The sequence below is a fragment of the Amblyomma mixtum genome, chromosome 7, assembly GCF_055824585.1.
Source record: "Amblyomma mixtum isolate Tamu chromosome 7, ASM5582458v1, whole genome shotgun sequence".
NCBI lineage: Eukaryota > Metazoa > Arthropoda > Arachnida > Ixodida > Ixodidae > Amblyomma > Amblyomma mixtum.
Window position 1 is genome coordinate 86,543,935 of NC_143018.1, and position 27,506 is coordinate 86,571,440.

The window sequence follows — 27,506 nt, forward strand, 5'->3', positions numbered from 1 at the left end:
GCTCGTGTCCCTCTTTGGGCGTGGAGTGGGACCACGACGTGTTATGCTGCGAAGGTGCACGCTGAACTGCTATATTTATATACAACTCAAGCACAAAGCGGAAAATTCCCCTAAAAGGGGTCTCCAGCAAACAGTGTCCATTGATTCTCAGGACAACACAGTTCATCCCCTTGGACCTGCTAGCGTGAAACGGCAGCAGGTGACAGAAGAAAGGAGACTAACCACGGCTTAATAGGAATAAACAGGGCTTCATGAAACTGAATGGATGGCATCCGCCGCGGTGGCTCAGTGGCTAAGGCGCTCGGCTGCTGGCCCGGAAGACGCGGGTTCGATCCCGGCCGCGGCGCTGGAATTTCGATGGAAGCGAAATTCTAGAAGCCCGTGTACTGTGCGGTGTTAGTGCACGTTAAAGAACTCCAGGTGGTCGAAATTTCCGGAGCCCTTGACTGCGGCTTCCCTCATAGCCTGCATCGCTTTGGGACGTTAAACCCCACAAAAAACCAAACCAAACCAGCATCCTTTGAGGGGTATCTATTGCTTCATTCTTGAGTTGTACCCGACTAGAGGAAAAGCATGACTGCAAACAAAGGTTTTCCTGCTGATAAAGTGAATTTAATTGTTCGGATTTAGTTTACCACGTCTTGAATTTTTCTTTCACTGACACATTGCGCACAGCGAACAAGAAACACGAACGCAACTTGACAATTTGCCGTGAAAATGCAGTAAGAGATTTCCTTTGCGGGCAACGCGATTGAGTCTGCGCACTCTGCAGGCGCCGACTCATTTGAGAAGCAGGGGCGGCAACATTCTTTCCAATGTCGGGCCAGACGCACGCTTGGCCTCGACTCCATGCGTCCAAAGCTATCAAGCCTCAGTGCGTCGCCTTCGTAGGTGGCGAAGTAGATGCACGGAACCCTGGACAGCATATCGCCTGCTGAACTTGCAAATTTTTAAGCATGAAATGCTTTTAGCCCCCGTTGTCGGCAGTGTGGTGACGTCACGCCGAGACCGAGAGCCATCATCCGGGCACTGAAATCCACTCATCCGAGCACTGAATTCCAGTCATCCGGGCTCTGAAACGAGAACATCCGGGCACCGTACGAGACTTGAGATTTAACGAGACTCTCTAAGCCCTCCTACGCGACCGGCATGCAAGCGCCGGTTGGTCTCCAAAGGAGTCACAAAAAGTAACTGCTGCCAGTGCCTTCTCAATGTTTATCAAGATATCAGTCGCTGTGCGTTTGATAATGCACGGAATTATAATTTCCGATTTCTAATAACGCGTGCAAAAAGCACATAAATGTTACTATACACTTCGTTGTCATACGTGATCTCTTAGGGGCTTCGCGCATCGAAGCAAAGCCGCGCAGGCGCACAGGGGCCCGGGTGAGAAGCGCTGCGTTCAAAGGGCAAGGCATCGCGCCGAACGGGCGGTGGCGTTCCTCCCTTCCATTACGGTGCGGTTCGGGTGTCCACCGAGATGGCAGAGAATTACTGCGCCATTTCCTTTCCTCAAAAAACCTTGCGTTCAAATGGCAAGGCATCGCGCTGAGCGGGTGGTGGCATTCCTCCGTTCCTGTACGGTGCGGGTGTCCACCGAGATGACAGGCCCGTAAGAGAGAGAGAGAGAAAACTTTATTTACAAAGGAATTCGGGGCACGCCCCAGGGTCCCCGCACGACCCCACTGCACTCAAGTGTTTATGTTCCTGAGGTCCATAACACTGGCAGCACGGCCGGTGGCGATGGTCTGCACGGCCGGGTCCTCCGAGCGCAGCAGGGTCTCCCAGTCCTCCGTGGTTATCTTCCCTTCGCATTACATGCCCTGCCCAAGCCCATTTCTTGCTCTTGATTTCAAATAGGATGCCATTAACCCGCGTTTGTTCCCTCAACCACCCCGCCCTCTTCCGATCTCTTAACGTTACACCTAGCATTTTTCTTTCCATGGCTCGCCGCATTGTCCTCAACTTAAGCTGAACACTATAGCCAAACGGGCGAATACCTCGATGCCACGTAGAAACATGGGTTTTGTCTGTGTACTAGCTAACAAGTTGGCCACTTTTTCTATGAAATTGTACTGCTTTCCCTGAATAATTTTCATTTGTGAGTAACAGCGCTTGTCCTGTGTTTTCTTCTACTTTGTCTGCGTCGTTGCGCTGTTGGCCTTCAATTAAGCTGAACCCTTTTCGTTAGCTCCGCGTTTCTGCCACGTAGGTGAGTAGTGGTAAGATAGAGCTGTTGTATACCGCCGGTTTTATGCGTAGCACATGATATAAGTTATTTGAATGAAATCGTGTTTACTACACGATTTCATTCAAATAACTTATATCATGTGCTACGCATAAAACCGGCGGTATACAACAGCTCTATCTTACCACTACTCACCTACGTGGCAGAAACGCGGAGCTAACGAAAAGGGTTCAGCTTAATTGAAGGCCAACAGCGCAACGACGCAGACAAAGTAGAAGAAAACACAGGACAAGCGCTGTTACTCACAAATGAAAATTATTCAGGGAAAGCAGTACAATTTCATAGAAAAAGTGGCCAACTTGTTAGCTAGTACACAGACAAAACCCATGTTTCTACGTGGCATCGAGGTATTCGCCCGTTTGGCTATAGTGTTCAGCTTAAGTTGAGGACAATACGGCGAGCCATGGAAAGAAAAATGCTAGGTGTAACGTTAAGAGATCGGAAGAGGGCGGGGTGGTTGAGGGAACAAACGCGGGTTAATGGCATCCTATTTGAAATCAAGAGCAAGAAATGGGCTTGGGCAGGGCATGTAATGCGAAGGCAAGATAACCACGGGTCCTTTAGGGTAACGGAGTGGATTCCAAGAGAAGGCAAGCGTAGCAGGGGGCGGCAGAAAGTTAGGTGGGCGGATGAGATTAAGAAGTTTGCGGGGTTATGGTGGCTGCAGCTGGCAAAAGACAGAGTTAATCGGAGATACATGGGAGAGGCCTTTGGCCAAATGAGCGTTGTCTTCTACCAATATGTGGACAGCCTCTACGCGCTATCGCAAAACATGATGAACAACTTGTTCGTCGCCAAATTGTGACTTTATGTAAATAACTTGTTTTTACACCGTGAGCCAAATTTATTTCGCGCAATTTTTTTGGGTGGTGTTTAGTGCTTCAAGGCATAAAAAGGGCACGGTTGTTCGAATGAAGCAAGGAGCACTGGTGTATAAATGAAAGCAGTGCTGCAGATGTAATGAAGTCTAAGAGAGACCGATGATCCGCTATCTCCGTCCAAGCTTCATAGATTTTTATTGTTGAAAATTCGGCAGACTATTTCGGTGTTCATGTCAGACCGCAATCGTCAGTGTTTTATTTTGGAACAAATATAATTTTACGCGCATGAGTTGTCGTTTTTTTTTTTCAGGTGATATAATGTGACACTTCTGTACAGTCAGAAGTCACTTAAAATTTATCTTGGCCTTTTCCTCTGCCCGACCATTTCATTGACTTGCAATTAACACAAAAATGCATCACATTTAAGCTTTGCTTCTAAGACGAAATGCTATAAGAAAAAGTAGGCAGTGGCTTACCTCTGGCTAAGCCACAAAATCTGCAGCAGCTATGCTTGTTTGACGTCATCGCTGTCGCAGTTCGCGCACAATGCACTAGAAGGACCACAATAATGGTGGAGGCGTTCGGCCGTCCACACACTGCCGGTGCGGAGGCGGAGGAGGAGGCGGTAATCGGCGCGGCTAAAATTCCGGGGGCACCTAGGCTCTCTAAAGTGCTGGAAGGCGAAAGCGTTTCCTGTCGCACAGTTTGTTTGTTTTTTTAATTTTTCCCATTTTTCTGTTTCTTTTCGTATTTTATTGCTTTTCATTATTTTCTTTTTCATATTTTCTGTTTCCATCTCAATTTAATTTTCGTTTCTTTCCTTATTTTTTTGTTGTTTTCATATTTTATTTTTTATTTTATTTTCTATATAAGTTTCTTTCCTTATTGTTATTGTTTTTTATCTTCCTTTACTTACTTTTATTCGTTTTTTTTTCTTATTTTTACTATTTCATTCCTTTTATTTTATTTATGAAATCCATGCATTCACTAGATCCGCCATTTTCCATGCTCAAACCTTGAGCCTTCGTGACGGAGTGGTAGCGTCTCCGCTTCAAATGCTGAACGCCCTGGTTCGGTTCCAAGCCTCGACGCAGTTTCTTTCTTTTAAGTAGTGGCGAGTCAGCGGCGACGGCTGCGGCCACCTGCGCCGTGCGTGACGTCACTTTATTACGCGCATGCGCAAAAGTGGCAAATCTGGGCTGCGGCTCACGCGAAGCGTGGTGTTGACTAGCCCAGAAAAGCTTTTCGCTTCAAAAAGGAGCGGTTTGGTTTGGTTTGGTTTGTGGGGTTCAACGTCCGTAAGCAACTCTGGCTATGAGAGGCGTCATAGCGAAGGTTTCCGGAAATTTCGACCACCTCGGATTTTTTAACGTGCGCAGTCATCGCACAGTACACGGGCCTCTAGAACTGCGCCTCAATCGAAATTCAACCCCCGCGGCCGAGGTCGAACCCGCGTCTTTCGGGTCAGCAGCTGAGTTCCGGCCCGCTGGCCGCGGCGTTGATGCAGCCCCTAGCTGGGTCTGTGCCTGCTCCCGTACCGAGTGGCTACCCAGCCCCGTAATAATAAAAACATCAATATGGCTAGGAAACCTTCTCAGAGAGCTAACAGATCAGAAAAATTCGGAATCATTCAATGGAGCTGCCGGAGTTTCAAAGCCTGCAAAAAAAGGTCACATCTCTAGCTCTACCTGCAGTGCCTCGGTGACATGCCGGCGCTTCTTGCTTTGCAAGATCCCGGCAATGATGCTGAATTCTCTGGGTATAGCTCGTTTCAGGAGGGGGGGGGGGGGGGCCTCGACCTGCATCCTGGTGCATAAAGCATACACCGCGATTCAGGTCAATCTTTACCTGGCGGCTGACCAGGAATATACCATGGGGAGGGTTCTGCCTCTCAGGCCCGCGACCCGTCAATACATGTATACTGAACGTATACTGCCCCCCGTATAAGCCGTGCGTTACTCTGGCTGACATCTGGCTGACAAAAAATCCCTGGTGATTGTTGGGGTTTTCTTGAGGCAGTTGAGAAGTGAGACAATTACTGCGCCATCTCCGTACTTTAAAAACCACTAATTGGAATACTGGACGCCCGTGGCGGCAAACAAACGTCAGAATGTAAGCCAGTTTCAAGGTACGGCCGGAGCGAGGGTAACCCCGAACCAAACCCTCCGAAGTGCAACCTCCTGTGTGCGGTTGAGGCCAATGGGCAGGGTTACAGAACAAGGCGGCACGAGAGCACGTGTGCGGCAGCGGGCGTGCTGCTTCATCGTCGAAAGGAGGTTGACGTCGTCCAGTCTGAGGAGTCGAGGCGACGACGACGTAAGGATTGCAAGGCGGGTCGAAGAGTCTGCATATCTTTGCGAACTCAGGAATTGACGTAGAGCCTATCCAATACCTAACGACTGAGGGATGTGATCCACCAGTTGACAAACAAGCGAGCTTCAGCTGACCGGCTGTAGTAAACGATTGTCTGAAGGGCATCGGTGTGGATGACAATGCGAACCATGGAATGCGTGACAATGGCGGCCACAGAAGTAAGCGCTCCTTGTACAGCGACCAACTCTGCACAAAAGGAGGAGGGAGATTCCTTGAGTCTAAAGCTGAACGTCTCATCAAGGGTAAGCTTGCAAACGCAATGAATTGCTGCTGTTATTACGCAGCTCTGAAAATCAGTATCACATAGAAAACGATGGAGGCATGAGCTGTTGGGCTTCTTGTTCATATTGCCGTCGCGAAGAGGCGACGCCATTCTACTTCGGGCCACCTACTTTGAGTAGAGCATGATCTATCCTCTCCATATTATGCTTCCTTCCATCGCTTACTTTATTCTTATTGAGCAAATTTGATAGCTGTGCAGTTCTATCCTGTATGTTCAGTTAGAGGCTTTGATACTTTGGCGTTTGTTCCGTCCCTTTACAGAGTCCACCTGTATCCTGTCTAGCGATCCTATCCTCCAATTCTATCACGCACTTCGTAATGTTAACTCAGCGGTTATCCTTCACTGCTGGAACAATGCGATCATCGTCCTTGGTTAGAGCCGAGTACCTGTTCTGCAGAGAGATCCTGAGACCCTATGCTTTGCTTCTGACCGCTAACTCCTTGATATTCTTCGTTCCTACTAGTTTCTTACGTTCCCTGTCCAAGTCTAGGTTATTTAGAGACTTCATCGTATGGTCGTCAAGTCTCACGATAGGACAGGATAGGGTCCTAGCGTTGAAGATATCAGGGGAAAGATGAGAACAGCGAAAGCCAAAAGCACACGGAGAACACTTAAGTGCTGTGTCCTCTTTTTTCCATGGCTGCATGCTGGAAGTCTGGTGAGCGGTGCACTGGGCCATCAAATCGCCCGAGTGACCAAGCTTTGGCGAGTCCTAGTGTCTGCCGCCCTAGCTGCTGCTCATATCTAGGAGACGATATTTTGCGGGCAACAAGGCACCCGTCGGGTGGTTATGGAACCTACGAATTCAATTTAATTAAATATATGTCAATACCGTTTCTATTACTTTAAAAAATTTTCTTCCTGCAAGGCAAAAAAGTCCTAGAGTTCTAGAAACATCGCTCGGAATGGACGATCAACGTAGAGTTGATCTGGAGTGCCACTGCTCACCCAGCTCACTCATGTTGAACCCTCGTTGCGTGCAGGTTCCGCTTCAGACCGCGGATTCTTGTGGACGTGGAGGCAGTGAACACCTCGACCACAGTTCTGGGCCGCACCATATCCTTCCCGGTCGGCTTTTCGCCGTCCGCCGCCCACAAGCTGGCGAACCCCGTCGGAGAGATTGGAACAGCGCAAGGTAGGCGGCCGCCTGTCTCCTAAGTTATGATAGAAAAGGAAACGTAGCTACAGACAGCCTTCCTCTGAATTATTCTATTTGAGTTGATATGAGCATACTGGTCATGCACGCTTTTAACGGTAGCGATGTCCAGAACAAAATTCCAAAGATATTAACATCCCAGTTTAATCTCTATGATTTTGTATGCGGTGCTAGTGATTCCTTGTATATTTATGAACGTTGACATGGGCAGATGACAACGAAGATATGCTGTGCCTGGTTCAGTAGGCGGACGTGCACGATGGCGTGTTTGTTTCTCTTCGGGCCCGCTTTCGGCTACAGCGCCTGCCGCTCTTTGTCTTTCTTCTAGATGCCTGTAAACATATTCTTCATGTACCGTAACTGTACGTATTGGGTGGTCACCGCTGAGGAACCCACTCCCGTCCTTCTTTTGAACCAAGACGACTGTTGAGGACCAAGAGCTCGACGAGGGCCGATGGTGACGTTGCATGACGTTGTGTTGTGTACCTAGCTCTCTATATATGTATACCCTCTGTTTCAGCGAACACACAAAGAGAAATTTATTGTGTACAAACCAAACAAATAATTCAGTACACACATATATATACGAACACTTTCAAACATTTTCAAAAATGGGCTTTTTGGGTACACTTCAAACCACGTACACATCTCCAGGCGGCCCCACACCGCTACCCCACTACACAGGACAACCAAATCCCACACTCGACACCGACATCACGGAGACGGAAGTCAGAGCGGCCCTCCTAATTCTCCGCGCCAACTCCGCACCTGGTGCAGACCAAATCACAAACTCCATGCTCCGTAATCTGGATGACCGATCGATCACCCACATTACGAAATACTTCAACCAGTGCTGGAGGGAGGGTAACCTCCCGCAGTCCTGGCGCCACGCGAAGGTAATATTTATACCAAAACCCAACAAACCACTCACCATTCAAAACCTTCGCCCGATTTCGCTAACCTCATGCCTCGGGAAGCTCCTCGAGCATGTTGTGTTAGCGAGACTCACAAGTCACATGGCGGACAACAATCTCTACCCGCATAGCATGGTGGAATTCCGCCCTCATCTATCCGCACAGGATGCCATGCTGCAACTCACACACGACCTTTTTGACCCGCTTCTTCCAGGTCACACCAAGGCAGTCTTAGCTTTGGATCTCTCCAAAGCTTTTGATCGCATTGAACATCAGGCGATCATGACTGCTCTATCCCCATTGAATGTGGGTGTGCGCACGTATGCCTACATTCAAGCATTCCTGACTGACCGCACTGCTGAGATACACTTCGGCCCTCTGTCTTCCCCCTCCTACACACTTCAGAGTATCGGCACCCCTCAAGGGTCCGTCCTTTCCCCCTTTCTCTTTAACATAACCCTCATACCCCTCGCCCGGAAATTGGCAACTATTCCCCACCTCAAGCACACTCTTTATGCCGACGATATCACCCTGTGGACCACCCACGGCAGTGACGGCGACATAGAGAACACCTTACAGGAAGCAGCCAACCTCACCTAAAATTACGCACGGACCATCGGACTGTTGCTCCCCAGAGAACTCCGAACTGCTCCTCATCCGGCCTAAGAACCGCCGCTGTCCCCGCTCCCCCATTGCCATTGACCTGAATGGTTACCCGGTACCTGAGGTTGGCACCATCCGTGTATTGGGCCTGCACATCCAGAACGATGGCAAAAACACCACTACCCTCAAGAAACTCAAGCAGGTTGCAGGCGCGATATCGCACCTCATCCGCAGGGTTTCGGGACATCAAAGAGGCATGAAGGAGCGCGACCTATGTCGCCTCATTCATGCCTTTGTCCTCAGCCGTGTACTGTACACTACCCCATACTTACAACTATCCAAACATGACATAAACGCTTTGGATGCTTTGATTCGCAAGGCATTCAAGGTAGCACTTCATCTTCCCCTCAACACACCCACAGAGAGATTACTAGGCCTGGGCCTCCACAACACGATCGGGGAACTGGTGGAGGCCCACCGACAGGCCCAATACATCAGGCTCACAAAAACTTCCACAGGTCGGTATATCCTGGACTCCCTGGGAATCAAAATACCGGCCAACGACCCAACCCTCCTCGCCATCCCACGATCCCTTCACCGAGAGCTTCTCATCAGGCCGCTCCCGAGGAATATGCACCCGTCCCACCATGAGCAGCGCCGCAGAGCCCTTGCGAAGGCACTCCATCGAGCGTACGGCCCCCAGCCGGACGCCGTATGGGTGGACGCTGCCTGCACGGGTGATGAAGCGACAGCAGCTGCGGTGGACTCCTCTTCATCCACCCTCCTCACACTACCTCTCCCTCCAGACACGTCCCCAGAGGCTGCAGAGGAAGCCGCCATTGCACTTGCTATAACCCGCACGGAAGCCCGGTATATTTTAACTGACTCTAAAACTGCGATTCTAAATTTTGCTCGAGGCCGAGTTCATGTCCCTGCTTTTGGCATACTGGACTCGCCCGATGCACCCCCGCCCCGCCAAGTGGAGCTGATATGGGTGCCTGCGCACTCCGGGAATCCCGGAAACGAGGCCGCCAACCTTTTAGCCCGAGGTTCTTTAAACCGGGCTCAGGTGGCCTCGGATCGGGGATTCACGAAGGATCGCATGCACTCATTCAGTGAGCTGACCCAGGCATACAGAGCCTCTCGCCAGCTCTACCCCCCGCCCCACCCCTCCCTAGATAACAGAGACGCAACACTCTGGCGCAGATTACACATACTCTCCCCTCGCCCCTTACCCTAACCCACTATCATCCCTCCTTCCCCACTCCGGCATGCGGCCTATGCCCAGAACCCTTCGCTTCTTCCCTCCACATCCTTTCCCTCTGCCCGGCGGACCCTCCCCCGCGGGACCTAGAGAACCTCAAGACCTGGGAGGACTGGGAGACCCTGCTGCGCTCGGAGGACCCGGCCGTGCAGACCATCGCCACCGGCCGTGCTGCCAGTGTTATGGACCTCAGGAACATAAACACTTGAGTGCAGTGGGGTCGTGCGGGGACCCTGGGGCGTGCCCCGAATTCCTTTGTAAATAAAGTTTTCTCTCTCTCTCTCTGGGTAAAATAAATTATTTTTGAGGCTTAGTATACCAGTGTTGGCGGACACAATAAGACCGGCCAATCATCTTTAGGAGTAAGCTGATTTTATGATGTTCAAAATTAACTTTTTTTAACTATAGTGTTACCTGCCTAATCGCAATTAGAGATCTACAGCTAGTCGTTAGTAGTAGTCATATTAGTTTTTAGAATTTCCAAAACCCGATTACTCTTGGCGCTGTGGCTCAACAAAATTTTTCTTTTTCGACTAGTTGCATGCACTGGAGGCGTTGCTTTGCCTGCATACTTTCGAAAGCGCATATAATTTCGCACAATGCAGCGAATTTTTTCCGACCCACAGCGGCGACAGTAATCGCGTTTTCGAAATTCTAAAAATTGATATGGCTATTACTGACGACCGGCTGCAAATCTGTCTTTGCAACTATGCGCCTAACTGTACTGGTTAAAATGTTAATTATGAAAAATTAGTTAACCAGCTTACTACTTATGACAATTCACCAGTTTTCTTCTGGCCACCAACATTGATAATGCTATGACGCAAAAGCAATATTTTTGCCCCAGAAACCCTGCTTTTCAAAAACTTTGAAATTGTTCACTGAAACACGCGGCATACCACCGTTTGTGATGAACGGTGAAATTGGCAAACTTGTGTTTGAGGAAAGGAAATGGCGCGGTATCTGTCTCACATATCTCGGTGGACACCCGAACCGCATCGTAAGGGAAGTGACCAAGTTGAGAGTGAAGGAAGGAAGAGAAGAAGAGGTGTCATGGTGGAGGTCTCCGGAATAATTTAGACCACCTGGGGATCTTTAATCTGCACTGACATCGCACAGCACACGGGCGCCTTGTGCTTTTCGCCTCCATTGAAACGCGGCAGGCGTGGTTGGGTTCGAACCCGGTTGAGTGAGTGAGTGAGTGAGTGAGTGAGTGAGTGAGTGAGTGAGTGAGTGAGTGAGTGAGTGAGTGAGTGAGTGAGTGAGTGAGTGAGTGAGTGAGTGAGTGAGTGAGTGAGTGAGTGAGTGAGTGAGTGAGTGAGTGAGTGAGTGAGTGAGTGAGTGAGTGAGTGAGTGAGTGAGTGAGTGAGTGAGTGAGGAAACTTTATTTCCGCCAGAAGAAGACCCGTGCCCCTCTGGGTCCGCTCGCAGGCGTCCGGGGAGGGGCAGCGTCGCAGCTGGAAGACTAGCAACGGTATAGTCGCGCAGCTTCTGCTGCCAGGCGGGTAGCGTATCGTTGTATGCTAAGGTCGGCACTTCTGAGTATGGTCTCCCATTCCTCTGAATTATTTATTCTGCCATATCCTGGGGCACTGGGGCATCTCCATAGTATGTGTTCGAGTGTAGCGGTATGCCCGCAGAACTCGCACACCTCCGCATCCTCCCTCGTGTTACCTCCTGTCCAGCTCCTCCAGAGCGGGGATGCGAAGTTTCTAGCTTGGAGTCTTCTCCACTCATAGGCCTCAGCCGAGCTAACCGATCTATCGGGAGGAGGATAGATCCTTTTGTTTTTTTTTTCTGAATATCTGTGATGCTATTAAAGGTACTGGTTTCCTCTTTAGTGCTGAATTCGTATGAGGTGTCCACGGCTCCCCGAGGTAAAGAGGAGCGGGCGAGCCTGTGGGCGGCCTCGTTTCCAACCAGACCCGAGCGGGCTGGGGTCCAGATAATTAGAATATTGTGGGCTGGGATAAAGTCTTTTAGATATTTAGCCGCCATTTCGTGGATGCGTCCCTTGCTGTAATTTCTAATTGCGGCTTTGCAGTCGCTTACTACGTACTTGGTACCTGGCTGAGTTAGAGCGATCGCTATTGCAACCTCCTCCGCCACAAGGGGTTTTAAGTCAAGGTGTCTTACAACGCGTAACGTTCTGCCTGAGTCCCCGACGGCTACGGAGACGGTGTCTCCTAGCGTGCCTACCGCGGCATCAGTGTAGGCCACGGTTCCCTGTGGCATCTTGCCTAGCTTAGCAGCCAGCTGTGCGACCCTGCTTTTCCTTCTGCCTTTGTCGTGGATGGGATGCATGTTTCTAGGTATGGGAGCGATAATAAGATGCTCTCTTATTTCTCTTCTCAGATCTGTTCTGGTGTTCACTGTGCTATCTACGGTTGCCCATTTCGCTAGCTCTAGGTATTTCCTTCCTGCGGGTGTGGATGTTAGCCTTTCGATTTGCGATGTTCTAACCGCTTCAGTCAGTTCTCTCCAATTGTTATGCAGGCCCATTTTCTCCAGTATATCATTGGACGTGGAAATGGGCAGCTCTAGCGCTCGTTTGACACATTTTCTGATGATTGTGTCTAATGCCTTTTCTTCGGTTTTGTTTATTTTCAGGAATGGGGTTGCGTAGCATATCCTGCTAACGATCCTGCTAACGATATCCTGCGAACCCGGGTACTCCGGCTCGGTAGAGCGGCATCCCCATTTTTGTGCGATCGCGCTGGTTACAAGTCATAAATGATCATTTTAGTGTACTCGCCAGCTGACGTGACGGCAGGCACGACGCACTGGGTAAAGGACGATAAGCAGCCGGCCACAGCCGATATGACGTATTCGGCGGTAGGGCACGGCGTAGAGAGCGAAATGCCTTGCGGGACCGGGGTCCACACACTTGTCTACAACACTGGAATGACGCATCAGGAAGTATATATACTGACGTCATTTGCGAGTCGTAGAGAGCACGAAACAAGAGCGCATGGCACATGCACATTGCCATGTATCGTATTTAGCCACCGCGGTGGCTCAGTGGCTATGGTGCTCGGCTGCTGGCCCGAAAGACGCGGGTTCGATCCCGGCCGCGGCGGCTAAATTTCTTTGGAGGAGAAATTCGAGGCCCGTCTACTGTGCGATGTCAGTGCACGGTGAAGAACCCCAGGTGGTCGAAAATTCCGGAGCCCTCCACTACGGCGTCTCTCATAGCATTAGTCGCTATGGGACGTTAAACCCTATAAACCAACCAACCAACTCCTCATCTCTTTGAAAGCTATATCGGGCCCGCCACGGAACGGCGACTGTCAGCAATGGTCAACAGAACGCGCCGCTAGAGCGTTCTAGACAGGTGTGGGGGCGTCTGAACGAGGAAACGTTGAGGACCGCAAGCTACGCTCGGTTTGTACAGACATTGCCGCGAAGGTGTATGCAATGCTTAGCAGGAGGGACACACCAAGGACTGGAGTTACAATGTAGTTAATATCAGGGACAGGCAGGAAAGGCAAGAAAGACACACAAGACACATAAGAAGGACACAAAAGCAAGCTTTAATGCTCAGTATGCCCTCCTGAAAAAAGGCGCATACCCACCCATGCATACTATTAGACAGTGTGAACAAACTTTCAGAAAGAGCCAAAAAGACGTTACTAAGAAGCAGGAGACAACAAAAGGAGCGCCGACGTTACCTATTTAGTAAACACAGAACGTCCCATGAAGATAAAAAAAAAAATCATCCCCCCCCCGCACCCCCCGGAAAAAAAAGTAAAATATTGATGAGTATGAAAAATGGGCAGAAGCTCAGATGGTCTGGTAAGATCAGCTGCGTAAGCAGAAGTTGCTTTTAGGGTGGTATTTTTCCACTTGCTGCTTTTATATTTGGTGTTTTTCCCTTTTGCCTTATTGCATTAACTGAAAGCTACTAGGCCCTGCTGCAGGCGCCGGAGGCTTCACCCTGCGGCCACAAAGAGGCATACGCCGGCCTTTTCTCGTAATGGCATTCGTACTACTTATGCTGTTAAAAGGAGCCAAAGTGTTGAAATTAGCACTTTACCCAGTACACTGGCTATAAGAAAGGTGCGGTGTATAAAATCCCACTAAGATTCATTGAGGATTATATCAACCGAAGCTGGACATATTTCATTAAAATAGAATCAGAACTCAAGGAAGGAAGGAAGGAAAAACTTTATTTTACTCTAGTCCTTTTTCCTGCGGTTTGGGAGCATCTTCAGAGACGTTTTCTCCTTGATTTTACCCCCAGGAGTCTTCTCTGTCGAAGTCGTCCGCCTCTAATCAGTGGTCGGTTGCCCTCAGTCCAGGGCTCCGCTGGCCACTGCCGCCCGTTGAGCTCGCTGTACCAGACCTTGTTGGTCTTCGCAGCGGTCGCTGGACAGCAGAGTCTCCCACTGCTCCGCACTCGGGTTTTGTATTTTGGGGACCACGTCTATCTTTTGGCAGGCCCATGTGATGTGATAGAGAGTAGGTTTTCCGTCGCACCAGGGACATTTGTCCGCGTATATGGTAGGGTGCATTTTGTTTAGTATATGTAGGTTTTGGAAAGAGCCTGTTTGTAATTGTCTCCAAGTGACAGCTTCCTCTCTGCTGAGAGATTTGTGCGGTGGGAGATACCGCAATCTTCTGCCTGTGTAGTTTTGTAGTATGGCCGAGTAATCCCTGGGTGCTGGCCGAGCATCCGATCAGAACTCAACTTAGTGGTCAGAAACAAAGCCGAAGGCCACCAGGCCGGGCCTTTTTTTTTTTTCAAAAACCCGAAACTGGGTATCTCTAATGAACGCCACTACATTTTTGAGATATGAAGAGGTAGGTCTGGGCGAGAAATTCTAGAAACATTAATTATAATGAAGGTGGTTAGACAATGTGTTAGAGCGCCTCAATTCTTGTGCTTGATAAACAAGTTATCTTTGTTAATGGGCATGCATAGGCATGTAGCATCACGTAAGTTTGGCGAAAGATACATAAAGCGATACTTGAAAATTAGTGCGTAGCTCACCGCCCGTGTTTGTCTTTTGTTTACAGTACTCCTAGTTGTGCCTGTCTTCATTTTCGACGCAGACATGACGTCACACAAATCAAAACAACTAGCTTACATCAAGTTTTTGCCAAAAGAAAATAAATTGCTCTTATGTGTTTGTCGCAACGGCCAATGCTTTAGGTTGTTATTGAACCCGTCGCTATAGAGGCTGAAATTTACAGCACTACGGTTCAAGTTGCTTAATGTTTTTATCACACATCATGGCTTAGAAAGGCCTCTGGTACCCCTAAAGTTTCTAGAGGCTAGCACCCGCAGCGTATTTTGATGAAATCGCGAAAGAAGCTACCACTTGCTTTTGTCTTGGCTAAAAATGAACCTGGCAGCCGCATATCGCCGTCGTGAAAAATAGAACCAAAACCTAACAGTTATATTTGTTGCCAAGAGGACAATATTCACAGTTCTGATCAAAGGGAAAGAAGTAGATATTGAAGACTTCGACCTCTTTGGACCAGCATGCCCCAGATGAAATAGCTGCGAGCAATATCCTTATATTTTTTCTTGTTTTATTTTTTACGTCTGAAAATGTGCCGTCCTTTTTTGTCTTTAAAAGCTAAATCCCTAATTCAGAAAGTTTCAACAATGTTGATGTTTCGGCCCAAAATTCCTCGTACAGCTTCCCAGCATCGAGCTCAACACTGGTTCGATTTCCAGCTTTAGCACTGAGATAATGGCCCCCAGTCTCGCTAAGCTTGATTCTAGGGTATACATTTATGTCTTGCTATAGTTGGCTGAAACACCGTTCACCTTAACTGTAAGCCGTAACAGTGTTAAAGTCATATTAATAGGAACGTTATTGATTCCTCGCATCGCAGAATTGTCTGCACAGTTTCTTTACCTTTTCTAAGTCGTATCAAATGGCCAAACAGCATTTGGGCTTCTCTTAACCACAGCTGCACAGGAAGCCGGTACGGTGATGATCCTGAGCTGCCTGAGCACTGTGAGCCTAGAAGACGTGAGGGCAAGCGCTCCCGACTGCGTCCTTTGGCAGCAGGTGTACATCTTCCGCGACCGGTTCCTCACCGAGTCCTTGGTGCAAAGAGCGGCTGCTCAGGGCTTCGCCGCCGTCGTACTCACCGTGGACTCGCCGGTTCCAGGGGACAGTGTCGCCCGCCTGAAATATTTGGCCCATCTTCCAGACGGCCTCAGGTTGGCTCTCTTTGATGATGATGATGATTATGTACTTAGGCTTAATGGCACATACCGGGGGGGGGGGGGGATTGGTCAGGGTGCACAGCGGATACCCTTTGTCACCGTGAGCAAGAAGCACCGTTTTCTATCTCTGTGCGTTGCGGACAGCTTTGTGGATTAACATTGCGACGAATGAAATCTGACAATGTGCTTGTTAGGAGCCTGGGTTTAGCACGCAGAAATGCGTTTTCAAAGCGGGCGCTGGTTTTAGAGGAAGGGATTGCGAATGCGGTGATTGTCCCGGAACATATTGATCAACAAATCCTTAACGGAAAAACCACAACTTTCTTTTTTCGTCAAAAACATCAAGAAATAAATTGAAAACTACTGCCCTCCCTCATTTCGACTCTAGCCTCCTTCCCCCCCCCCCCCCTAAAAAAAAGGTTACCCATAAATCCACCACTGCTTCACAATCGCAAGGATAAATTATCCTCTTAAAGTGCAGTCTGAAGAATTTTTGAATGTCGACGCATTTTCTAATTCATAAGTCTCAAGACCTAACACAACAAATCCGCTGAATATCAATTGATTTTTTATTCACATAAAAGTAAAATACATAGGCGTCCGTTAAAACAAAGATCGAAGGAAATAATCCCTTCTGCGCGTGCCGAGGAGGCACTGTCATTTCATTCTTCATTTCATATCGCACAAAAAGCAAAAGAACCCAAGAAGCACTCATTCAGAACAACCCCTCGTGCTATTTCCTCGAAGGTAAGAAGTTGGTTTTTGTTAGTATACAGAGCTTCCATGAATTCCCGAAGGGGTATGCCTATTTGCATACAAACAAATGTTTGAAATATACATCTTTAATTGCGTCGATATGCGCTGACAAGGAAATCTGGACGTCTTTCTGAAATTTTGCATTTACCAGCTCAATTCCAAAAAACTCCACGCTGACTCTTTAATTAACCGGGCGGTTTGCCCTAAACCCGGAATCGATTACCTTCGCTTTCGCATTTAGATGGTAAGCGATCCCACTTGACGCTGTCGCATGTTCAATTAACACTTCGGTCTCGCTGTGTGATTAACTGTTGAACATACGTATCTGTGCAGAATAGACGAGGAGAAACGAGGAACATGTAAGAGTTCATGTCGTAAGTGCAACTGATATGTCCGCGTGTTTTTGCAGCAAGTACATTTATTCACCCTACCTTACGCCACTCATGTCATTACCTCATGTAGCATGTTGGGAAACTGCTAGGAAGGAGCTCTTGATCGACCTTCGTCTCAGGTACACTTTTTCCTTACTCAGACAAAGATCTAGAAAATTGGAAAATTTTCAGACACCGCTAAGGAAATAAGGAAATGTTGAAGGCAATGGTCCATTCTTCTTATTTGTAGCAAAATCTTTCTTTTAAAGTGTTTCCATAGATCGCATCGACAAGTTAAGACTGCCATAGAAAACCAGTGGGTGACGCTTTTAACGGTAGTAAAAACGTTAATAGGAGAAAAACTAGAAGACTGCCGCCAGGTGATCTGCGGATATGTTTATCGTTATACTGAAATCGTAAATTATATGAAAAAACGGCGTTCATAAACGGTTTCCCGCTCTAAAATGCTTTTGTCCAGAATTGATGGCTATGATATCCGCTATAGGTTGCGTCCATATGGATGCCTATCAAAATTGTTCCCCTGCTCAGATCGAACAAGCAATCACTGAATGGCAGTTTGGAGGTATGCGCGTGAATTCCTACCATCGCATGTTTTTCGAGGCCCACCTTAGATGGACGTCACATACTGTCGGGCCTAACGACTCTAGGGACACAGGCGTGACAACGAAAACAAGACATGCATGTCTCTGAGATAATTACTGCAGTTAAATATAGCCCTGATTCTTCACGCTGGAGATTAATGTTTTTCTGCGTGCAGCACAGTAGACACTATTACTCACTTGGCTTGTCAGTACGTGTGTATACAGCAGGTCGTAAGGCAAAACAGGTTGCAGAAAAATATTTTGTGCAACTTTCTTTTTGTTGTTAGTCAGACATTTTGCCACTGACTACATGCGCACATTTTTTTTACTATTGCAAGCCTCAATCCGGTCTGAAAAATATAGCGAATTCAGTAGTACCTCGAAAACCGCAGGGATTAAACTTCGATGTGGCCGCGGCGTTACAGGCGTATCTTCTAATTTCGCCTTCTTCGCCATGTTAGGAGCTTCGCCAACGTGCAAGCATCTTTCAAGAACACCACGAGCAGCAGCGATGACTACCACGGCGAGTATCCTATAAGGATTGACAGCGCTGGTTCAGCCACTGGCGAGGATCTGCGGTGGCTGTGCGGCCTCTCGGATCTTCCCGTGGTTGTCAAGGGTGTTCTCACCGGTGAGTAGTGCATTTGAAACGCACTCTAACGTGCTTTTATTTCTTTTGCGGCCTTGCTGCCGCAGTGCTTCCTGTCACAACTACGAACACGAAGCCTCCCAGGTACCCACAGATAAGACTGCGCGGCTTGCTTTCACGTTTGAGAGAACACCACCGCACCCTCGAAGTACGTACACGCCACAAGCCAGATGGCCTCCGCGTAGTTGTAACACGATGCCACCATGTGCTCTGTTCCCGTGCAGCCTTGAGACTGTTCCAAATCTAAGCAAATGAGGGGGGACGCTGGCACGAAGACAAATTGGAGGGGGCACTAAGACCCGTCTTAAGGCCAACACGCGGGAACGTTACTGAGTTAATTCCCATATATGCAGAATTCCTAAAACCACTCCTGGCGCAGTGGTGCAGTGGATAAGTGATGCGCCACTGCCCCGGCAGGTGGCAGGTGCTGCCACCGGTGCCATAGAGTTTCTTACTACTACCTAGAGGGAAAGCTGGCGGCGCTGCACTTCAGCCACCATGGACGCTCAAAGCATCATGGGGCGGTGAGCTACTTGTTGCGGCACAGTCGTAGTTTTTCGGGAACACAGAGTGGCAGTACTAAGGCGTTTCATTCCGAAAACGTAGTTCGTGTGTGCGCAGACGACTTTCGCGCGAACGCAGTGTGCAAAAGCCATAGTAGTGAAACCGCAACGACACACAACGCCAATAAACGGTTTCACTTTTCTAAAATGCCATTAAAAAACCTTTTGAAGTATTTAAGCCACTAAATTTTTTTGAAAACATATTTCCTTTTAAAAGTGCGCCTGTTGAGCACAAAATATTAGTTTTTATAATGTTCAATACTTGGCCAATAGGAGAGCGAGTCGTCTCTTATTTTGGGCAAACTTTGCTCTTAAATGCTTTTCTGCTCGTTTGTTGCAATCGTTAGACAAGATATTGAATGTTAGGACGTTTGTAGTTATCAAACAGCTTAATTTTTCTATTATTTTTTGGCCAAAAGTTGAAGTTCTGCAGTCGGTAGCTCACCGCCCCATGATGCTTTGAGCGCCCATGGTGGCTGAAGTGGTATCGAGGGGTCGCCATGCAAACTCCCATAGACGGGCTGCCAGCTTTCCCTCTAGGTAATAGTAAGATACTCTATGACCGGTGCGGATTGTGCGACGCAGGTTGCTTTCCCCGAGCGACCAGTCATTACTTTAACTGCCACCTGCCACGGTGGGCAAGTTTGCCCACTATCCGGTGGGCAGGTTGTGGTGACGTCACGAGGTCACGTGACCAAGGTGGCCCACCTGCCTCCTAGCTTGCTTCTCTAGAGATAAATATTTTATGGACTTTTCGGTCATGTTCAACGACGCAGAATTTTCTGCAACACGAACTCCTTAACGTTATCGCTTTAAAATGTCAAGATTTTATTCCTAGATAAATCAATTTCACTCGGTTATACTTGAAATGAACACCACATAGATACCGTCATCTCAATCAAAGCCACATCTTGGCTGGACAGTTTGCGGCCCGGTGACTGTCCATATTTGATGAACAAAGGCTACGAAAAGTTAACGATATTAGTTGTGCACATAAATTAACTGCTGCTCTCAGAAAGCTTGCATTGGTTGTTATTGTTTTCAGAAGTGTTTTTATGCAACTGTTATTCCGACAAAATTTCCAGTGATCACGAGATGTACGACGTCATGTGATATACAACGACGCCCTTTCATTTGCAGTCGTCCTTTGTAAAAATTTGGACACAGCCGTTGCATGATCCAAATCCTCACGTAGTCACGAAGTAATGACTCTTTTGGTGTGGCCGCGCATGCTCAGTAAGGGCGCATGTTTGGATCGCAGCCGAGGCGGCTTTGACAGCCTACCAGAACGGCGCCGCAGCGGTCATGGTGTCCAACCACGGAGGACGTCAGCTGGACGGAACTCCGGCCACGGTGAGTGCATCATTAAAATAAATACTGGACAGACCAATCATCAAAATACGTAAATTGCTATTACAGCCATGGTTTCGGGTTTCGGGTTCTACTCGATAAGTCCAACATATACATAAACCTTACTCATGGTGACATACACTGTGATTTTACATCTGTTCCATTTGCTGCCCCGCATGATTTTATTATGACTGCCTTTCTCTCCTTTTTTCTGCGGAATATGAACGTCTTCAAAAAATTATTTTCGACTCAGTGAAGCAAGCCAATCGCCTGATATGCCCGCAATCACCTACAGAAGAGCACCCCTGCTTTTGGGACGTGCTACCACTGTTGCATTTATCGTGGAACTGCGTATCCGAGAAGACGCTTCCCGTAAACTTTTGCTGCTGACTGGCCATACATTCTGTTCATGACTGTGGCCCTATAAGTACCTATCGTCGGGTCTCGGTACTCTTCAGCATATGGAGAGCCGTATGCATGTGTGTGGTCAGGATAGGCTGTGTTTGCACCGATCACGCGCATGCTTATTTCTACTGCTCACGGTAAACTCAGTCAGCACATCCTCACAACCCACGACCTCTTCCCACATCCTCTTCCCTATTCCTGGTAGATCGCCGTGGTCGTACTTGGTGGCCCACATCAAGAATTTCTTGATGATCCGCTGCGCACTGTCCCACGCTCCAGTCTTAGGCCGCCAGCATATATGAACGCTACTGGGACATAGGGTATATTATGTTTGTGCTCTCTACTTCGCAGATCAACGCATTGCCCGAGGTGGTGGCGGCCGTGGGCGACCGCATGGAGGTGTACCTGGACGGCGGAGTGCGCTCCGGGGCCGACGTGGTCAAGGCGCTCGCGCTCGGCGCAAGGGCCGTGTTCGTAGGAAGGCCGGTGCTCTGGGGACTCGCCTTTGACGTGCGCACTTCATATTTCCTTGTTTTTCAGCGCCTAAATTGCTAACATTGAGCGCAATTTACAGACGGGTACTTCATGGCGATGTTCGTTACTTCAGTTCCAAAGTGTTGCCCCGGTAAAGGCTTTTAGACATCCAGATTACGTCAAGCATACAGAGCATCCTAGCTGCTGCACAAAAGCAGATATCAGGATTTTTTCTTTGCAGCACTTGCCATTAAATTTAAAATGGGCCCAGATTTCACGATATTCGGCATCCAATTTTTTGCAGGGTCGCGGAGTGCGCGGTAAGGAGAGCGCGATGTGTGACACGGATCTGCAATACGTGCGTATCACAGTATACAAGTGATCCCATTACCCTCTGCATTAAATAAAACGCGAACAAAAACATAACTGTATTAGCTGCAGGAAATAGGTACAGGCAGGGTTTGTTAGCACGCACATAAGAAGGTTTACGGTTTTGAAAGCTTAGAATAAAGCAGATGTGTACTCGTACGTAATGTGACATTGTGGTATTTGGCGACGCTTAGGTCAACGGAAGCAGTGGTGTAGCACACTACGTCATCGATCGTGCTGAGCAAGGTCTCGCTCTGAGCTATGGCAGTGCCTCTAAGCTAATGCCTATCTTCTTTTTGCAATATAAAATTACGAATGCTGAATTTTAGAGCAGTCGATTTTCACTTTGTTTAACCGCTCATTTGAAGTGTTTACAAACGCTGCCAGTGTTTCCTCTGAAATTCCACTGAAATTCCGAGCGCTCTTTGCCTATAACAAATATTTGGTAGGCAACAAGTTTGCGATGCTTGATGATAATTATTTTACACTTCTTGGGGGAGAAGAACACCCAACATATAACGGTAAGCTTCAAACCAGTCCGAACCCTCAGGGGAATACGCCCATCAAAACCAACCTTACAAAATCCCACTATTAGTGAAAAGGGCATCGTGAACAGGATAATACCATTCTGCATCCAACTTTATTTAGGGCGTTGAAGAGTTCATCTGCTGCAAATATGCTATTGGTTGCGGGCGGTCTTGCCTGCCTTCGGAGCTCTTCTTAGAGCTACATATATTACGGTGCAAACTGGTGTTCTCATTCTGGTAACGGATGTCTCCATCTTCTTGCATGCAGTTCTAACAACTTTCTGCGCTGTCAGATGTTTATGGCAAGAGCCACTAACACTTCACTGTGAGGTCGGATTTGTGGTTTTTGTATCCTAGACAAATAATGTACAAGCGTGGTGTGCATACGGAGCGCCCTGGTGCTCTATACAGCCAGGTATGCACTGGCCTTTGTGTTCTGAAGCGTTCTAGAGCTAAAAGTTGCGAGTGGTGCAGGCTTGGTGGAATGTAGAGGACCATGTCCCCTCTATATTCATAATTCAGCAGGATGTCTGGTTGGCGAAGTTGGTTCATACCACGATGCCGTGACCACAATAACAAAATAAAACGCTTAACATGCCGTTCATCGCTTTACGCAAAATGATTCACTCCTCGCACCATAATTTACCGGAATAACCTGCCATCAAAAATGGGTACTGAGGTTAACTTACAATCGTTTCAGCATCTGTTAAACCACAGCATGGACTAACAGATTTTGTATTTTTGCTGAATTATGTGCATTTACCGAGGATTTTATTCTGCGATGTTTATTGTTTTATTTGTGCACATTACTACCTTTATTTGATATTTCGTTATTACATGTATTTTATTTCAAGTGCCTGTGCCGTATATTCATGCTTGTACCCCCCCCCCCCCTCATGTTATACCGTCGCACGAGGCCCCTTAGAGGTATCGTAAATAAATAAATAAACCGGATGGGTTGTGCATAAGGGGCTTGCATAGACGCGAGGCGGTGAGAACGTCCCTTATGCGCATGCCATATGCCTGCACTAGGTCTGTTTATAATGTTACAAAAATATTTAACAGTGCCTACTCTTGCTGGGTAAGAGGCAGAATCAGCGACAGCTCTTTGTAGCTGTTGCTGCTGTTGCTGGTAGTCATTTGTTTTTCTTTTTTTACTAACACGAAAAGCAACGACGAAACCGTTGTGTTACACGACTTTGCTTTCTCGCTGTACGGAAATAGTCTTCTACCTAGCCAACTTAGCGCGGCCTAGACAGCAAACCAACAAGTTGATAGAGGTAAACCTCCTGCAAACACCGATTCGCCAAACAAGTGTGACGTCATGCATGACATCCCATGTCACGTGTTATACTACATGTCATGTCACATGTCACGCTAATAATCCTAATGGGACTAGGTTGAACATTGCTGAAATGTCCTATAAACAGCTTTGGCTGCAAAAAGACGCCCGGGAACGGCAAGCACCGAAGAAAACTCGGGCAACGGTACTTCTTTCAGTGTTTCTGAAAGATTCTGAGAAACCCAGCGTGGGCAGACAGTGGATGAGAACAAGAAGGACACACAACTGCGCTGTTCGGTGTCCTGCTTCTTCTTGACCGTTCTCTGCCAGGGCTGTGTTTTTCAGAATGTTTTTGTGGAACCTGCCCAGCAACGCACCATCTGAAAGTCATTCGTCCATTCAAACCACTTAAACAGGAATGGATGCAGTTGTTTTGAAAGCGCCTATTTTATGTGTGCTTCATTGATGGTAATGAAACTTTTGAAGGGGCGTAACGGTACAAGTTAGAATGTTTCGCAGTAAAACTTTAATTTACACGTTACTTGCATGTACTACCTCGATACAATATCTGTCAAAGTGGTCGTACTTCAAGCTTTCGCTGACATCGATTTCTGACTTTACAGGGCAAGCTCGGTGTCGACAATGTGTTGAACATATTAAGGGAGGAACTGGAACGTACCATTCGACTTCTCGGTGAGAACTTATGCCGCATTTTCTCGTCAATTATTGTTCTTCTTTTATTTACGAAGGAAGCCGGCCACTTATACAGATATCTTTATTACACTGCGGCCGCTATGATGCAGGCAACATTTCCTTACGATTAATTCTTTTCTTATTAAGGCGAAAGCCTTTAAAGGCTCATGCTCGCGGTCGCGTCTGTCAGCGCGCTGGAATCGTGCCAAGTGTGGTCTCTCCTCCGCGCAGTGGCGCAACCTCCTCTCCTCCTTAGCAACCACCGCGCCGGTGGGGGCGCAGCTGTGCATAGCAACCGGGACGTCACACAGTAGTGGTAAAACGAGCGCACACGCGTCGGCGGTGGCAGCTGCACCGCCACTCCTTCGCCAGACGTCTCGTTGCCATTCCACTGGGGCGCTATGGTATATGCAGTGGGTTGACCACAAGGCTTTCGCCAAGCACAATATAGAATTACCAAAATGTCTTCGGTAATTTTTTTCGCCTTGCCGACTGGGAAGTCTTGGCGATAACAGAACCATGGCGCCGCAAAAGCCAGTGAGGAAAGAAGAAAATGATATAAATGCTAAAAATGTGAACAGCGCTACAACATGCCGGCAGCCTGCTTTGGGCATTGCGCAAGCCTTAACCTTTCGAACGCAAGAGCGAGCGGAAAACATTTTCGGTGAACCAATACCGCTTGGATAATGGAATGACATGACGCACTTGCTTTTTCTCTCCTGTCAAGCTTCTCTTCCTCTCCGTCCGTCCTCTATATGTGTTTCGCGGAGCAACCGTTGAGGCGGCACCGTGACTTTGAGACAAGTGCCGCGGCCCGATTGACTCCTACACCTCTTACTTGTCATACCCACTCGAAGTTACCCGCGAGCTATTGACAGCGTAGCGTAAGCGCCAGGCGCTGCATCGCGGCGCGCTTGCTTTACTCGCATCTTCTCCTGCGCCTCTTATCCATCTCCCTTCGCTCAGTTGTTAACGACGAGACCTCTAAGGTACGCTACAAACATGCACCGTGCGCTAGGTGTATTATCTCTCAGTTTGTAATTTCGCCTAAATGACAGGCATCCGGAACTTTTTCCCTGTTAGTTGTGGGTATGCAAAATGTCTTTGGTAAACCAACGCCGTCCCTACTTTAACGTTCGTTGAACTGTGGTCCAGGGATCAGTTCTGTGCTCTCGTGACTCATGGTTACGCTGCAAGAAGCCACTGGTCAGGTTGATTTCCCATGTATCTTGCCAACTGCCTGACTCCTGCCTCGCGCTAGGTGCTTGAACAAGGCGATGAGTGCTAGCAATGTCGTTCTGAAGTTTGGCGAGGAGCATACTTTGTCGGTAACGACCGGATTTGAACGGGTGACGTTGTACTCGTACATGGTCACAGTACGTGGCTGTTTGGGTGCAGAGTAGAGGCGTGTATCCACAGTACTTCTTGCAGGGATGTAGATCCATGAATCCGGCTGTCCCACAGTGCTGTGAATCACGGACGAGGCTCGTTCTATCCTCTGTAGCATAATAATTTTGACTATCTAACTGTTACCCTAACCACTAACAAGCAGCGTAAGCTTCTTTCGGAACGAAGTCTTCCCCAGTTCCCAGTGACTACTTGTACTCTGAGTTTATGCACTGAACAGTGTGATAGTTTTTTAATATGAGGGAATTACAAAGCAGACCAGGCTCAGAATAAGCGCAGCTGGCCCCCTCCGCCGCATGCACTGGCTGAGGTGCCACTGTCCCGCCTGACTTGTTGTGGTACCTGCAAAGAATGGCGTGTCGCCTCCGCGAGATACCCTAGGAAATACGATGTACCACTGTGGTATTCATGTACTCCGGCTAGAGTATGAATACTCTAGCCGGTATTCATGTAAGCGTGGCTCGAGATTACACAAAAGGTAAGGTGGCTAGCTTAACAAAAAAAAAAGTCTCCTCCGTCGTCGTCAGTTGCTATCAGCTTTCGGAGAGTGAGGTTGCGGCTCTATGGAGTCTTCATCGTCCAAGTTGAATCGCTCGCGTCTACATCGTCAGGCGAGACAGCAAAGCGTGGCCAGAGGCGACAGATCACTATGGACGAAGTACAATACCGTCTCAAAACAACGTTCAACCCTCCCCCAACCCCAATCCCCCGACAACTCAGCGATAAGCAGTGTTCTCGCATTTACGCATTATAGGAGTTGCCTAGGTGACCCCATAATGTTTTGTCTTCTCACTGCGTGCGCCATAACTATTCTACTCTGTTCATCCAGTCAGTTTCTGCGGAGTTCAGGGGCAGCTAGGTTGACCATTACGAATTTTCCGCAGTATTTCTCTGTGCTCCGGCTGCAGCTGGTCTTTCCGTTCCAGGCTGCCCCGACACTAACGACCTCTGCGAAGACTTGCTCGTGCACGAGGATCACTACCGGAGGCACTTTCGTTCCAATCCGTCACAACGAGAGGCGTGGTTGCAGTGGATGATGGCTAAGGCAGCTATGTACCCGAAGCCATAAGTATGAAAAAGTCCGTAAGAAAGGAAGCCTGCAGACACTTGCCGCTGTCGTTCGCTTTCTCGGAAATCCAGTTTTCTTCGTTATATTCAATCCGTGATCATCTTCCAAAATTTACACATTTTACAAATAAAGCGTCATTTCTTGAACATTTGGCCTGTATGCTTTTTGTAGCGAAAGCTACATTGGTCACGAACTTGCGATTTCGCTGTGGCAGTGGTCCGAGGAGGCACAGAGATCGACCTTGAGCCGTTGCCTAGCAACCGCTGCAGCTGGCGGACGCCGCGCGCTCGCCGCGCCAGCTGGCATGACGTCACACCGGACGCTTCGCCGCGGAGCCGCCACCGCCATTTGGTATGACGTCACACCGCTTGCCTTGTCATTGCGCTCCCCTCCGCTCGCTTCGCCAGCTGTGTCGCATGCCTTAACTTTCTTTACGTATATCCTGGCATAGCCGAACTTAAGCCACTGCCAATTTTTTACCTTCCGAGCCATCCTAAAGCACTGTCAAGTGTTTCTGAGTAATTTGCTCAGTAAGAATAAATCGCCGAAGTCGGAAAATTTCTGGAACCAGTTTCGTGGTGAGAAGACACTTGCAGTCGGTGCATTTCGGGAAATTTGGATTAGAACGGTGTGCTTTCTCTACTGGTAACTTCCGCGAATGTGTCTTGTTAAAAATCCAAGTAACTACGTTAACCCCAGAACGCTGAAAAAAAGGCCCAAGTGTTACTTGGGGCCTTCAGTCCATGAAGGCATATCAGAAGCAAGTGGGACGACGAGAAAGGTATAAAGGAAGGATGATTTTTTTAACCTTCACGGATTTTTATTTTCAAACCTGTGAGAGATACGTCGGAGCTGTCTGTTGAGGCGGATTGTACAGCAAGGAACAAATTAGGTACCTCCTATGGGCAAAAATTAGATCATTAATTAGCTTAAACTAACGAATAAACAATTTTATTTTTGTTTTAGGGGCAAGCTTACATTTATATTGCGAAATTGATGGCAGTCAACATCAAAGGTGAGCTCTGTTGTTAAATTTTCGTAATTGGCAATGAGGCTCGGAATATCGGCGTCAAAAATGTTCATCTGAGAACTTATTGAGTTGAATTTCCCGCATTTCGTAATTATAAATTGGCGCCACCG

At 48.1% G+C, this 27,506-nt stretch overlaps 1 protein-coding gene across 1 annotated transcript in view; it reads left to right on the top strand.

The window, feature by feature from the left end:
* Positions 1-26,366, top strand: part of LOC149336716 (uncharacterized) — a 39,517-nt gene extending 13,151 nt beyond the window's left edge. The window contains exons 3-9 of the mRNA XM_089554221.1: positions 6,709-6,860; positions 15,588-15,843; positions 18,040-18,209; positions 20,052-20,143; positions 20,897-21,055; positions 23,821-23,890; positions 26,224-26,366. Of these exons, the coding sequence (XP_089410347.1) occupies positions 6,709-6,860; positions 15,588-15,843; positions 18,040-18,209; positions 20,052-20,143; positions 20,897-21,055; positions 23,821-23,890; positions 26,224-26,366 (1,042 nt within the window). The remainder of the gene's footprint in view (positions 1-6,708; positions 6,861-15,587; positions 15,844-18,039; positions 18,210-20,051; positions 20,144-20,896; positions 21,056-23,820; positions 23,891-26,223) is intronic.
* The last annotated feature ends 1,140 nt before the right edge of the window (positions 26,367-27,506 follow it).